Below are 14,323 nucleotides of genomic sequence, written 5' to 3'. Positions count from 1 at the left end.
CTTCCTTTTTAAGAGGAACTATGTTGCAGTCTTTGCTTAGAATTAGAGGTGCAAGACCTTTGCGCTGCATCAGGAAGCAAGAGAATATTCTTTCTTCTAAACATTCCTCCAGCTACTCCACCATCAGGAAGGTCTTACTGGTTTTCTTTCTCTATAGGTTCTAGCACCTGACACTGGGCACAGCTCTACTTTCTTTCTCACCAGTTTTTCTTAACAGATTTTCCCCCTTGGTTTCTCTCACCAGAAATGGAAGATGTAGCAGGCCTATCCACCTAAGTGGTGCCCAGTTAAGTCATTTTGCCTACCTGAGGAATTTCATTTTTTTATTTTGTTTTTTTTTTAATAAGTGGAGGGTGTTTATATGCAAGTTTAGGTGGGTTTGTTTTTTGGGGTTTTTTAGCCCCTAAAATATGGCCATGTTTTTGTTAAATATCTGGTATAGCCAAGAAACTAATTAACATATGGGCCATCATGACCAAAAATAATATGACCAAAAAATAAATAAATAAACCCCCACAAAGCACCTTAAATCCACTTTCATTATTAATATTTGGTTCAGTATCAGCATTCTGAAGAATGATGAAGTCACTTCATATATTACAAAATTTGAGAATTCTCAGACATTAGGGACAAGTCTTTAAATCTCTCCCTGTATTTGTCCCAGGCTATACATCAAAAGAGAGAAAGTAAATGAACAACAAAAACAACAAAAAATGCTGTTGTTGCTATTTAGAAAGCAACTGTTCAGTGTCTGTGTCAGAAAGCAAGCCCAAAGAGAGAAGCTGCATTGTTGAGATTTATTCTGTTAATGGACTGGCAAAAAGAGATAGCTATAAACTCCTCTTGGCACCAAAAGTCTAGGCTTGGAGCCAGTAGATTCTTAAGGTTTATTTGGAGCAGTGCACATCTTGTCAGCCAGCAGAGTGGACGATTTAAATACCATCCTCTTCACACAGATATCTGAGTTGTCCAAGGGTGTGAGGGTTTGTGTGTGTGTGTGTGTGTGTGTGTGTGGCAGGGGTAGGAGAAAGCTAACAAATTTAGTTAAGGAAGTAAAAATCCCCTTCCCTAAAGCTTGTGTCTGAATGATGATACCTCTCCAATCCTTCATCCCCAGACTGGTATCATTTAAGAGCCAGAATATTCTTAAGCAAATATAGTCATGATTCTGATATGTTGGTAACAAAAAGTATCAGAGAAATTCTAATCTTGTCAAGAACTGATACAAGAGGGGATCCCTGGGTGGCTCTGCGGTTTAGCGCCAGCCTTCGGCCCAGGGCGTGATCCTGGAGACCGGGATCGAGTCCCGCATCAGGCTCTCTGCATGGAGCCTGCTTCTCCCTCTGCCTGTGTCTCTGCCTCTCTCTCTCTCTGTGTTGCTCATGAATAAACAAATAAAATTGTAAAAAAAAAAAAAAAGGAACTGATACAAGAGAATATTCTATATAACCCATAAACTACAAAAGTAATAGTATTGAGTTACTCACACATAAATATCAAACTTACAAGTAATAAATCCATGTAAATTAAAGCACTCAAGAACATCCTGCATCTGTCCCTGTCCTGCAGAGAAACTGCTTACTCAATCCGAATATTTGAAGACAATCTGACCCAGAGTGTTATATCCTCTTCAGAAGATGCAAAGAAGTTTACTTCCTTATGGACATACAGTGGCAATTATTCCCAAAATTTCATCCATCTTCTCCCTTCAACCAGAAGCTTTCAGCCTCAATCCACAGGTCTCACTTCCCAATCTGACCCCCTGTTAATTCAGGAATGAGGAACTGGCCATTTGGTGGACAGGATTAGGGAAGGTGCCTTCCTAGAGCTTAGAATTACAACTCAGATGACATTTTTACTTGTGGGAGAAAAAAATAAAAGTAATGTTACTATTAATATTATAAATAAAAAAAAATACTAAATCAAATGGCTCCTGATTGCTCCCTTAGAACCCAACAGCTTACGATAGTGTACCTATGTAAAAAAACAAGCTGAGGTCAAGCTTTAGAAGTTAAATCTTATCCAGGTTGCATTATATTGCAACTTAAAAAGCACCTAATATACTTAATAATACCTTCTCATGCAAATGTTCAGAGAATCCTCCTAATAATACAATGCTTTTGGCAGAGAATACATTATTATATTCAAACTTCAAATGGTGTCCGTGCCACAGAAAGTTTAAATGACTTGCCCAAGCTCATCTCATCAGTAATGGAAATGCTTTCCTTTAATGAACTAGTGAGGTAGACCTGCCCCCACACTCCCAACTCCTTCTGTAAGTGTCCAAATTCCTATTATGCTTCATCATTTCCAGCCCAAATCCTTTTCTTTTCATGAAGATAGTCATGATGCCCATGCACCTCCCATCAGTGATAGTGATGTGTTCTTTCTTTGACCTCATAGCATTTTATCTCTGTTCCTACCAAAAGTAAACAGATTTGTAATCAGGAGTTTTAGGGTGAATTCTTGATTATTTACTATCAGGATGATCCTAAGAAGTAAAGTAACCATGGTAACCACCTGAACACTAGTTTTCTAATTATTATAGTAGAGAAAACAGAATATATGCCCATGAAATTATTTGGAAATTTAATTTTGATAAAACAAGTAGGAAGGAACTATGTCAACTGTAAAGCCTTGTAAAAGTTACGTTTTCATATATATACTTTTTTTCTTTCTCATATACAATTTTTGTTTCCCCTATTTTATTTCCTGGAAGAAAGGCTCCACATCCAATGAATTCTTGGTTCTCTCAGAGCATTCAATGTGGGCTTCACAACAGGCATTTGATATAAACTTGCAAAATGAATGAGGAACTGAAGGTACGACTACATTAAATAAGTTTCATAAAGCAGAATGTTCACCGCAACCTGCTAAATGAGGGAGGCCAAAATCTGACTTCGACTCCTCTCCAATCTCATTATCTATCTTTCTTTCCTCCACCACTTCAGTCAACCTAGATTTACCACAGATTCCTTTAATACACCTTACATTTTCCTGGCTCTAGGTCTTAGACCAAATCATCACCCCTTTCCATGTCCTTCACCTGTTCAAACACTGTCCATCCTTAGCTCAAAATAACTCACATGCCTTTTTCTCCATGAAGCTTTTCTTAATCTCACCCACTGGAAAGGACACTTCTTATTCTGAAGTCCAGAGTGTTAGTCCATCTCTCTCATAACTCTTATCATTTGACCACATATCGTGGTGCCTTGTGCATGTATTATCTCACTTCATACGCTTTGATGTTAAGATTAGCATTATGTTTTAATTATCTTTACATTCTTCCAAACATGTATTAAAATATTTTCCATATAACAGGTATTCTAATAATATATGTGGCTTCAAAGTCTGACTGCATGCTTCTGCTTTATAGATTGCCAAAAAAATGGCATTTCATGAAATGACCTATTGTTGGAAGTCATTATGACCATACATTCCTGTCAATGTCATATAGTACAAGCAGAAACATATCTTCACCAAAATTTTAAACGCTACAACTACATACACAAATTACTTATAATCCAATGTTTGCTACGATTTGAATGCAGCATGTTCTTATTAATTACAATGTTATATTAAAGATGACTTATCTGAAAAGTTAAGGTACTTAATAGGACTTTTGGATAAGAACAGTAAATGATACTTCAGAAAACCAGCAGAAGTTAACACATTTTTAATTTACATCATTTTAATCTCTCATCAGAGTAAGTATCCCAGCTAATATAACAGCTATCAATAATCATCAATGCTGTTATTATCATAAAATAGATTTCATTTATAACAAGGGTACACAAGTCTCCTCTCTCAAGAATATTTAAATCACATAATTCTTCATCGCCTGCTGTCAGTTCCTTCCTGGGCTTTCACAGACATAATACACACATAGCCTACCAACAGCTGTCCTGCAGACAAAGTGATTTCTGTGCCTTCTCACTGGGTAGAAGCCACCAGATTTCTTTTAAAAATGTATTCTTCTAGCCTCTCTATTCTCACTTATATTATCTCATCTTCACTATAATTATTTCTTAACTTCAGAGAATTTCTGAGCTCTTGTGCTGTTTTGGGTTTTTTGCCTCTTCGCCCTGAATGTCCCCAAATTTCTACCTATTAAAATATATATCTTTTTGTTTAATGTAGTGCCTTCACGTGCTGGGTTAACATTAACTGACTTCTTGAAGATTAATTTTCTATCCTTAAACAGTGTTGAGCTCATCTGTGTCACTAGTGGCCCCTTTATGCTTTGATAGGTCAGGAAGGTTTACCCAAAGACTTGAAGAAATAAATTGTGGACTTCTGAGAAGACACCCACCAATGGGGAACCTGCTCTCATCACTTCTTCACTTTATGAACTGACTTAGGCTGTTATTAATGACTCTCAACTAAAGAGTGAAGCATGCCTTCCCAGTATGTATCAAAATTGCTGGCAGGGAAAGAGGATATACAGTTTGGAAAAGTGTATTCAATTTTGTGTTAAAATTGTATTTATAATGCGAAAATATTGCCTGTTTTTCCCTCCCATTACAGGTATGATCGCAGTTAAGAGTACCTTAAGTTTGGTAGGCAGGAGTATGAACTTTAAAGTTAAACTAATAACACTGCTTACTAAACAATAAATATCACTGCATATTACACTATTAATTTGGGTTGTATGGGACAGAGTGCAACGAATAAAAATGCTCAGTATCTTTAAACCAATTTTTACTTTATAGGCCAAACTTATCAAAAATTGCGGCAATATTTTGGGCTTATTATTAAAGAAAATATTTAATAATTCTTTAAATTTACAATTAGCAGAGAAGGAGGGAGGAAGGAAAGGATGAGAGGAAAACAATGTCATCCTATGAAACCAGTGATAAACTAAGCATCATTTGTGCAAGACAATATCAATTAAGAGCATGAACACAATGAATAAATGTACTCACCTCGGTTAAATGAGGATTGGGATTAAAACCACAGAGGCTACATACAGTGGTTTGACACTCAGTGCATGTGTTAAAATTGGCCTTTTCTGGAACATGCAACAGAAGTTCAGTGGTATTGCAAAGAGGACAGATGGTTTTAGGGAGGCCTTGTACTGGAGTCTGTGCTGCAGATGGAGATGATGATGGCTGCAGAGGTTTCCCAGCTCCTGTTTGGCTTATTGACTTTGTAGATTGCTGAGCTGAAGGCTTTGCTGGGCCAGGCTGTTGAGGAGGGGGTTTTGCTGGACCAGACTGCTGAGGTGAAGGCTTTGCAGAGCCAGGCTGTTGAGGAGGGGGCTTTGCCAGGCCAGACTGTTGAGGAGGGGGCTTTGCCGGGCCAGGCTGTTGAGGAGGGGGCTTTGCCGGGCCAGCCTGATGAGGAGGGGGCTTTGCCGGGCCAGCCTGATGAGGGGGTTTTGCTGGGCCAGGAGACTGAGCTGGCATTTTTCCTGGCCCAGGCTGCTGAGCCAGAGACTTTGTTGGCCCAACCTGCTGAGATGGAGTCTTTGTAGGCCCAGGTGGCTGAGCCAGAGACTGTGGCCCAGGTTGGTGAGCTGGGGATTTTGATGGCCCTGGCTGTTGGGGTAGGGGCTTTGCGGGCCCTGGCTGCTGAGATGGAAGTTTCTCTGACCCAGTGTGTTGAGCTTGAGGCTTTGCAGGCCCAACAAGCTGAGCTGGAGACTTTGTCCCAGGCTGCTGAGGAGCAGGCTTTGTTGTCCCTGGTGGCTGGGCTAGGGGCTTTGCTGTCCCTGGCTGTTGAGCTGAGGGCTTTGCAGGCCCAGGGTGTGGTGTGGCAACTTTTTCAGGTCCAGATTGCTGGGCTGGAGGTTTTCCAGGACTTGCTTGCTGAATAGGTGGTTTGGATGGGCTTTGCACTGAGGGTTTAACAGATTCTCCCCTCACGGTGTCTGACTGTTTAGTCTGAGGCCTGGTTGCATCTCTTTGAGGTGGCAATTGTGCCTGGTCTGTCTGAGGTGCCTGGGTAAGCCCCTGAATTGGCTTTACTGTCCCTGGAGGTTGTGATTTCATTTTTTCTGGTTGCTGAGAAGTTACTGATTTGGGAGAGCCATCCTGCTGTGGTGGGACCCTCACAGGTCCTTGCTGCTTAGGACCTGGCTTAGGTGACGGTTGTGATGGAGGCTTTGTGATTCCTTCAGGTTTTCCTTGCTCTTTCTGAGCTATTTTTTGTTTCTTGGCAGTTTCTTCCTGGGATGCATCAGAGTCTGATATCAAATCAAAAGGGTTGAATTTATTTACAACAGAGGAGACAGCACTTAAAGGGTTAACCTCTGAGAGGAAGCCAGGCATCATACTAGACTTGTGCTCTTCCTTCAGATCAGTTCGGGACTTTGATTCTCTCAAGCTAATAGTGGAAGGACTCCGTCCAGGTGACTTCTGCTCTGACCTCAAAGCGTCTGTGGTTCTACTCTTACTGAGACCAGGCTGAGCTGAACGTCCAGGGTCTGGCGGTTTTCCTGGTTGCTTTGGAGGATGACTACTATCCAATTCTTGCTTCCTGGAAGAGTGAAACAAAAAGAAGTAAAAATAATGGAAAATATCTAAACTCAAAGTAATATCAATGAGCCGTTGCTTTCTTAGGGCCTCAAAATTATGCAGGTATAAATATACCTAAACACATTTTTGCAGCATCCTATAAGTGATCATTAAATGTGTTAAGTCTTTGTTACTTTCTTGACATGGGTAGAGATTTTCGACAACGTAAACAAAAGGGGGAAAAAATCAATACTCGCTACTATAAGTGACAAAAAATTAAGATATCTAGTTAGACATTACTTATAATAGTTTTCATTTACACTTAATTGAATCTGGCCATTCTTTTTTTTTTTTTTTAATTATAATAACTTTTTTTTTTTAATTTTATTTATTTATTTACGATAGTCACAGAGAGAGAGAGAGAGGCAGAGACACAGGCAGAGAGAGAAGCAGGCTCCATGCACCGGGAACCCGACGTGGGATTCGATCCCGGGTCTCCAGGATCGCGCCCTGAGCCAAAGGCAGGCGCCAAACCGCTGCGCCACCCAGGGATCCCAAATCTGGCCATTCTTAAAACCTAATTAAATATATTAACTCAATAAATCAGTGCAGGGCTACGTTCTAGTACATTCATGTTTGAAGAATATTATTCTTCCAAATACTAACAGCACCGAGAATTAAAACTATTCATTTTAAAAGGTGGGAGCATGTTGCAATTGTTTTCGTTTGTTTTACTTGATTACAAGAAGTTACATTACTCATATGAGGCACACATGACATCATGGAAGGTTTTAGTAAAGGAGGTTACTTGATGCATTTCCAGGGACTCTGAGAAAGTTGATAATCTATTCAATTTTACCCTGTTACTCTAAAAAGATAATATTCCTCAAATATTATCCTTATTAAACTTTGTAAAATGAGAAGTCCTACTTTAATTAGAAATTTTTGAGAAACAATTCCGTATTTCTTCTAGAAGAAAACTGTTGTCATTTAATTATTTTCCCAATAGCTAATTCTTAATGTGAGATCTCTATGCAAAATACGGATAGACACTTAAAGAATCTTGAGATATAGCCTGGCATACAGATAGCAACAGCTGGTTGTGACCTCATTTGTGAAAGTATTGTTACTTTTCTCAGAAGAAGAAAACATAATAATCTCTTTACTGAATGTTTTCTATAACATTTACTATTGCCACTGTGAGATTCTTGGTAATTTTATAATAAAATTGACAAAGACTTAAGACTGTAACTACTGTGCAAAATTTCTTTTAATGCAGAGACAAACATACATGATGGAGTTTTTAAAATAGTTTTGGAAACGTGATCACGTTTAAATGACTATGATTAAATAATTAAAATAGCTGATTTCTTATACTTTTAACCAAAAATTAAATACATTAATTTTTTTTAAATAAGCCATTCTTTACTGATTAAATCACAACCAATAGGAATAGGCTGTATTGGAATTAAGTAAAATTACAAATATTTCATTTGATATATGAAACTTTTTAATTTTAGAAAAAGATTTTTTAATTAAAAAGAGAAAGTTATTCAGCATCACTGAAAATATGAGATGATCACAATAAAGTTCTACAGGTTTCAATTTGTTTTGTGAAAACTTAGCTGCTAATAAGCCAGATTATAAATTTTTAATTTTTTTTTTAAGATTTTATTCATCTATTTATGAGAGACACAGAGAGAGGCAGAGACATAGGCAGAGGGAGAAGCAGGCTCCATGCTAAATAGCAAAAAATCAAAAGAAAATAATCTATAAAAGCCATTCTATGCAAGAAGTGATATTCTAATAAAAGGTGAAAAAAAGAACTCTTAGTTTTGGCAATTTCCTCCAGGAAAAAAGCTGCAAAAACTTTAGATGACTTAAACAAGGAACTAAAATTATTACCCTAATTAATTCCAACGGTTCTAAGGTATCTTTTAAAGTACTATATTTCCACTTGGAGAAAATAATTTTGAATGTTTCTTTACTGACCACTCTATGTGTTCCCTTCCACAGGAAGATAGACGAGCTATACTAAACAACCGAAAATGGATTTCAAAAATTTCATTGTATAGATCTTCACATTATTCTAAAAATGTTCCACACTCAATTAATAAAATCTACCACTCCGGTGAAGGGCACATTCTCAGGAACTGCATTTCAGAAGTATCTATCTTATAAGTAATCATTTAAGTAACTAATTAAACTGGTTCCCTTGTAGAGTCCTAGAGACCTATAATGTAAAGAGTACCAAAAAAAAAAAAAAAAAATATATATATATATATATATATACACTCTTAATTTAACTAAGTTATTCTTTCTTGAAAATACCATTAAACTTAATCATTATTTTTGTGTTGTTTCACATAATCCAACAATTATACAAAAAAAAAGCTTTGTGAAAATGAAATATTTGTGGTATCAACACCAAAATTTAAATCTGCTTACAGCAGAAATTATAATTGCATGTACCTCCTTACAAATATGTTATACAATAAAATCCCCGTGAGAATACTGATACAGCTATAAAGATGCCCCTACAATTTAAACTAATTTTAGCTATTAAACATGGAAATATGGATATAAGAAATAGATAATAACTAAAAGAATATATAGGCTTAATACTGAACAAAAAATATAAAGGTGTCTCAGCTAATTGTGGTCTTTTGATGAATTTTTGTTTGGTGTTAACATTCTGTTAAAAAGAAAAATGACTAAAATGCAATCTGTGTCTTATAATACTAGACTGTGATCTCCTAGATAATCTATTTTTCATCACCAAAACCAAACCTGTTAACTAGAGCATTGGTGTTTGATGAATGAATGGATGAATAACAATGAATGAATGAATGAAACAGGTTTTTGTTTTATGCTAGATTAATGTTTCTTGAATTTTTTTCAAATTCTTCACAGTCCTGAGATATAAGTGAAACATTCTACTGGAATGGAAACATCCATTTTAGAACCTGGACTTGGCCTGCTACTCTAGGAAGAAAAAAAAGTTGTGGAGTTGTCTACCAGTAGGAGAGGCCCAAAAGAATACTGAAGAAAATAATGGAGTCAGTCAGAATTCCTATAAAATATTGTATGAGTCAGAAGCATTTTTCAGTACAGCCCTTCTTATATCCATAGCTGTACATAGAATGAGTAGAACAAGTGATAAAATTTCCTTTCCCTGGGTCTTCAATAAATCAAAAATCCAGAAGCATTTTGTTTGTAACCTGTAACTTCTAGCTTGTAACAACCCACGTTTTATACAACCTCCTTTTTCATGACTACTATCATCCCCTGATTAAAATTTGCCTTTTACAGATTAGCAGAAAAAATATTTCAGTTACAAATGAGGCAAATGTGTTCACATAGAAGAATGTAAAAGCAGTTGGAAAGCTAAAAAAAATTTTTTAATGGAGCACAACAGGCAATGACACTTAAGAGTGCTGAGTCACATAAAATTTTTTGATATTAGAAATATAAGCAACTTGGGAAATAGCTATTCATTTTTATAATGCAGAGGTTACTAGGGCTTTAAAACACTAAGAGATTCATCCAAGGTTATAACTAGTTAGTCACAGACATCTGGTATCCAGACTCCAGGTGGAGGTGGGAAGGGAAGTGGGAGTCTCACTACATTGCACTGACTTTTACATATGTTTAAAAAAAAAAAAAAAAAAAAAGGTATGAGTTATTTTGATGTATCTAATGGTGAAGAATTCAACATACAATTTGTCTGGAGCCATCATTGCCAATGCCATTCACTGCTGATACTGAGATTACTACTCTTGATATTTATAGTTCTTCCGATTAGAATTCAAAGAAAAACATCCCTGTCAATTTCCAACTAATGCTCTCAATGATTCTACAATATAGGTAAGACAAATGTCATGTGCCATATTTGGAGGCAAGGAAACTGAGGCACCTACGGCTGAGAAGCATACATAATTTGTCATGAGTCTGTTAAAATTAATAGGATAAGAACCTAGTTCTCTGGGCTCTCAACCCTTATTTAAAAACAAAATACCACATCTAATTGACACAGTTAACCTCTTCAAGCTAAATAATTTGGAGATACTTTCTTATATATTCTTAAGGTAGTTTGCTTCTAAAAATCGAAATGATAAACCAAGTGTTTCTTTGGTTATCACATACAGGGATAATATCTTTCCAAAAATTATGTACCTTTTATAAAAATCTTTCACGAAAATATACACAGGTTTCAAAAATCAGAAGCATATTGTTTTAAATAGTTAGATGAAGCTTTCACCAGTAACTGTTGAGGCCACAGAATAATCTATTAATAAAAATTCTACTATAACAAAATTATCAGTGCAGAATCCAATATAAGTACAGCATAAAACCACAGTTTCATGGGCTGAAATAGTATTTTTAAGTCACCGTCTTAATAGAAAAAAATAATGTAGGTATAAAAGCTCACACTTTTTCTTGGTCTGTGTAACCAGCATTCTAAACCTGTTGCATGTACCCCTTAGGAAAAACTGTAGAAGAGCTGGCATACATTTCTAAAAGGCTAATAAAAAGTATTATACCTCATTATTACCCTATGAAAATCTAATATATGAATGTTCAAAATTTTTTTTCAAGTCAGGTTTTCATCAGTAGAGAAAAATGGTACATATCATAAACTGTCATACTTAAGGTAATGGATAAAAAAGGCTTTATACCAAAGAAATAGCCCCATATATTACTAGTTTGAAAACACAGAAAGCACATTGAATATATAGGAGCAAGTTCTTACTAGTAGCGGTGGCTTCAAGAACATAGGATTTTCAGCTGATATATTCCAAGTATTTAAGATTTTATGTTAAAAATATCGCAACTATCCATTACACTTCTATGTCAGATTTAAATAATTACCTGGCAAGGTATATACATACGTACAAGTATATATATATAGTATATACTGTATACTATATACATATATATACTTATATGATAGTTTCCAAGTTAAAATACTTTTATGAAGTAGGGGATGAGAGCTTACACCTACAACATGCAGATCTTTCGTATTTGCAAGATCTCAAATGAAAACTGTAGGTCTCCGTCCAGTTACAAGGAAGGACTGGCTTCAGCACCATGGACAGAGAACCGTTCTCCAAGGGAGGGTGTAAAGTTAAAGGGTTTGTTTACAATGAAAAAGCCGAGGCAGGCACAATGATTATAGCCTCTTAGTGCTCTAATTAGAAAACAACTAATTCATTAGATGAAGGAAAATGGAGAGCTAGAGAGGGAAATTAATACGTTAATATCACAGACTAGCTCTTAATTGCCCGTGCAAGCTGTCATTCTTTTGTTTTGACTTGAAAAGTATGTATTGGAAACTAATTTTAAGGCAACACAAATCCACACGTTTTTCCACCAACTAGGGTACTTTTGCATATAAAAGAGCAATAGTTTAAAGAACAGCATATGCTAATTCAGAAATACACGTACAGCACCTGCTCTGCTGCGACCAAGCCATCTGTTTAATGCCACGACGTATTTTAGGGTCTGTCGTGGACTATAAAAGGTGCCTTCCTTCCTTCCTTCCATGCCTTCCACCTCGGCAGCTCCTGTTCTGGGGGGGGGAGGGGGGTCACCTCCGGGGACTAAAGGTATCAGGCAGGGATATTTCAGACATGAAATACAGGTCGAACCTGCCGGAACGCCCGGGCGCCGCGAGACAGCGGGCACCCGGCCCTCCCGGCTCCCGGCTCCCGGCTCCCGGCTCCCGGCTCCCGCGCGTCCCTGCTCCTGCGGAGGGCTCCCGGGCCGGGACACACTGCGGGCCGTCCGTGCCCCGGCCCCGGGAGCCGCCTGCGCCGCGCCGCTGCCCACCCGCGGGCCCACACCGGCGGCGGCGCCGCGCAAGCACCGCCCGCCCGCCCGCGCCCGCGCCCGCCGGAGCCACCGACCGCCCGGCAGATGCATCATGCTTTGCGTGCCTGTGCAAGGGAGGCGGCTCCGCCGCGGCCGGGGCCACGCTTCCCGGGGGCAGCCCCCGCGCCCTTGACAGGACGGCGGCGATCTGCCGGCGCTCCTCGTCGCTCAGCCGGCTCAGGTCCGCCTCCACGCCCGCCGGGCCCGCGGCGAGCGGGCAGCTCCCCGCCCCGTCGGCCCCGCCGCCGGCCGCCGCCGCCGCCGCCGCCGCCGCCAGCCCCTCCGGGAGCCCGGCCCCTTCCAGGCTCGCCTCGTTGCCCATGGCTCGGGCGCTCGGACGCCGCGCTGCCTCCTGGCGCCGCGGGGAAGCCGGGGGCCGCCGGGGACCGCCGGGGACCGCCGGGGCCGCGCTCGGGCCGCGGAACGCCGGGCGCGCGCTACTCCCGCTCACAGCTCACGCCCGCGGCCGCCTCCATGGCGCCCCGGTCCCCGCAGCCGCGCCGCCGCCCCGACCGGGAGAAGCGCGTCTGAGCCGCGCCGCCCGGCGCCGCCCGCCCCCCCCGCCGCCGCGCCGCGCCCCGCCCCCTCGCCCGCGCCGCGCCCCGCCCTCCGCCGCCGCCGCCGCCGCCGCCGCCGCGCCCCGCGCCCCGCCCCCCGCCGCCGCGCCCTCCCAGTGCGCACGCGCCGCTCGGAGCAGGTGACGGCCGCGCCCGCCCCGCCCCGCCCCCTCCGCGCCCGCGCCCGTGCCCGTCGACCCCCGCCCCCCGCCCAGGAGCCGGGAGCCCGCAGCGAGCGCGGGGCGGAGCAGCCGGCCTTTCTCTCTGGCCAGTGCCGGGAGCCACGACCTGCGTCCCCCGGGCGGGGCGGGGCGGGAGGGCCGCCGCTGGGCCCTTCTTTGGATTCCTGGGATCTGTAGTTCCAGTTGGGTTTTTTTTTTTCCCCCCCTTACGAGAGGGTTTTTAAAGGTGTTAGGAATGGATTCGGGTAGCTGGAGATGAACCTGTGACACCTTTGGGGCTAATTCCCGCAAAGCAGCTAAAACTGGAGCTTTGCCTTGAGGGCTCCTGCAGACCGATCACCTGGGCACCTTAGGGGCGGCAGCAGCAGGCAGGTAGGCAGCGACCGCCGGTGCCGGGGGCGTCCCTAAGGGGCCGCACTACATAGAGGGTCCTGGGGAAGCGCGCTGGGCCAGTGCAGCAAGATCCGGACTCCAGAATATTAAGAGGTTAAAGTGGTGTGAGGTTTGGAGAACATGAACTCAGTCCCGTTTGGGGTACAGGCTGGACAGAAGAGCCCAGACGTCCGGTTCCCTTGCGCGGACGCAGCAGGCCAGCCGCGGAGACACCTGAGGACCCCCTCGACCCACCCGCGAACCGTCCCCGCCGCTGCATCTCCTCCAAGGGGAGGCTTCAGGGCAGCGCTGGGTCTGAGCCCAAGTTCTGCTAACAAAATGGACCTGATGTCCCCATTATTGACGTTCAAGAAAATCAAAAGCTAACACCTGGGAACAAATAAATACACAGAAATGAATAAATTGCTCAGAGACTTTCCAAGTTTTTACGATGATCATGATAATAGTTTAATAATTTGCATTCCGCTTGTATCAAAACCAAAAAACGGCACCGTTACCACAGTGTGTGACTTGGCGCTGCTTTTCAAAGACGTCTAGTCGCCAGATGAAGTATCATTAGTGGTTGGGTTCCTACAAAACCTTTGCATAAACTTTGATTCTCTTAAACACACTGAGATAGGACTTCACTGAGATAGGACTTGCAAAGTCAAAATGGAAAGAGCCAGACATTTAAATAAAGACAGTGCTTTCCCCTCACACAAACAAAAGACATGAGGCAACCTGACATTCTGATGGCCACACCTGGAGACAAATACACTATCATCATAGTTCCTGGAAATGAGTTAGCTTCAAAAAAGGAGATAATTGGTACATAACTTGGAATCTCTGGCAAAATGAGTAACTGCTCCAATGCCTAAAT

General features: G+C 41.3%; 1 protein-coding gene across 6 annotated transcripts in view; it reads right to left on the bottom strand.

Moving 5' to 3' along the window:
• PCLO (piccolo presynaptic cytomatrix protein) overlaps nt 1-12,669 on the bottom strand; it is a 389,843-nt gene extending 377,174 nt beyond the window's left edge. For 5 of the 6 annotated variants that reach the window (XM_072791350.1, XM_072791351.1, XM_072791353.1 and 2 more), the window contains exons 1-2: nt 12,398-12,669; nt 4,926-6,480 (exon numbers count right to left, since the gene is read on the bottom strand). In XM_072791350.1, coding sequence (XP_072647451.1) covers nt 4,926-6,480; nt 12,398-12,654 — 1,812 coding nt within the window. In that variant the 5' untranslated portion in view covers nt 12,655-12,669. Of the gene's footprint in view, nt 1-4,925; nt 6,481-11,911; nt 12,049-12,397 lie in introns of those variants that run through there. The other variant, XM_072791352.1, reaches the window with a different exon arrangement.
• Between the last annotated feature and the right edge of the window lie 1,654 nt (nt 12,670-14,323).

Source organism: Canis lupus, chromosome 21, assembly GCF_048164855.1.
Source record: "Canis lupus baileyi chromosome 21, mCanLup2.hap1, whole genome shotgun sequence".
Lineage (NCBI taxonomy): Eukaryota > Metazoa > Chordata > Mammalia > Carnivora > Canidae > Canis > Canis lupus.
The sequence above is the reverse complement of the archived record's forward strand: the minus strand, read 5'-3'. Positions and strand labels throughout refer to the sequence as shown.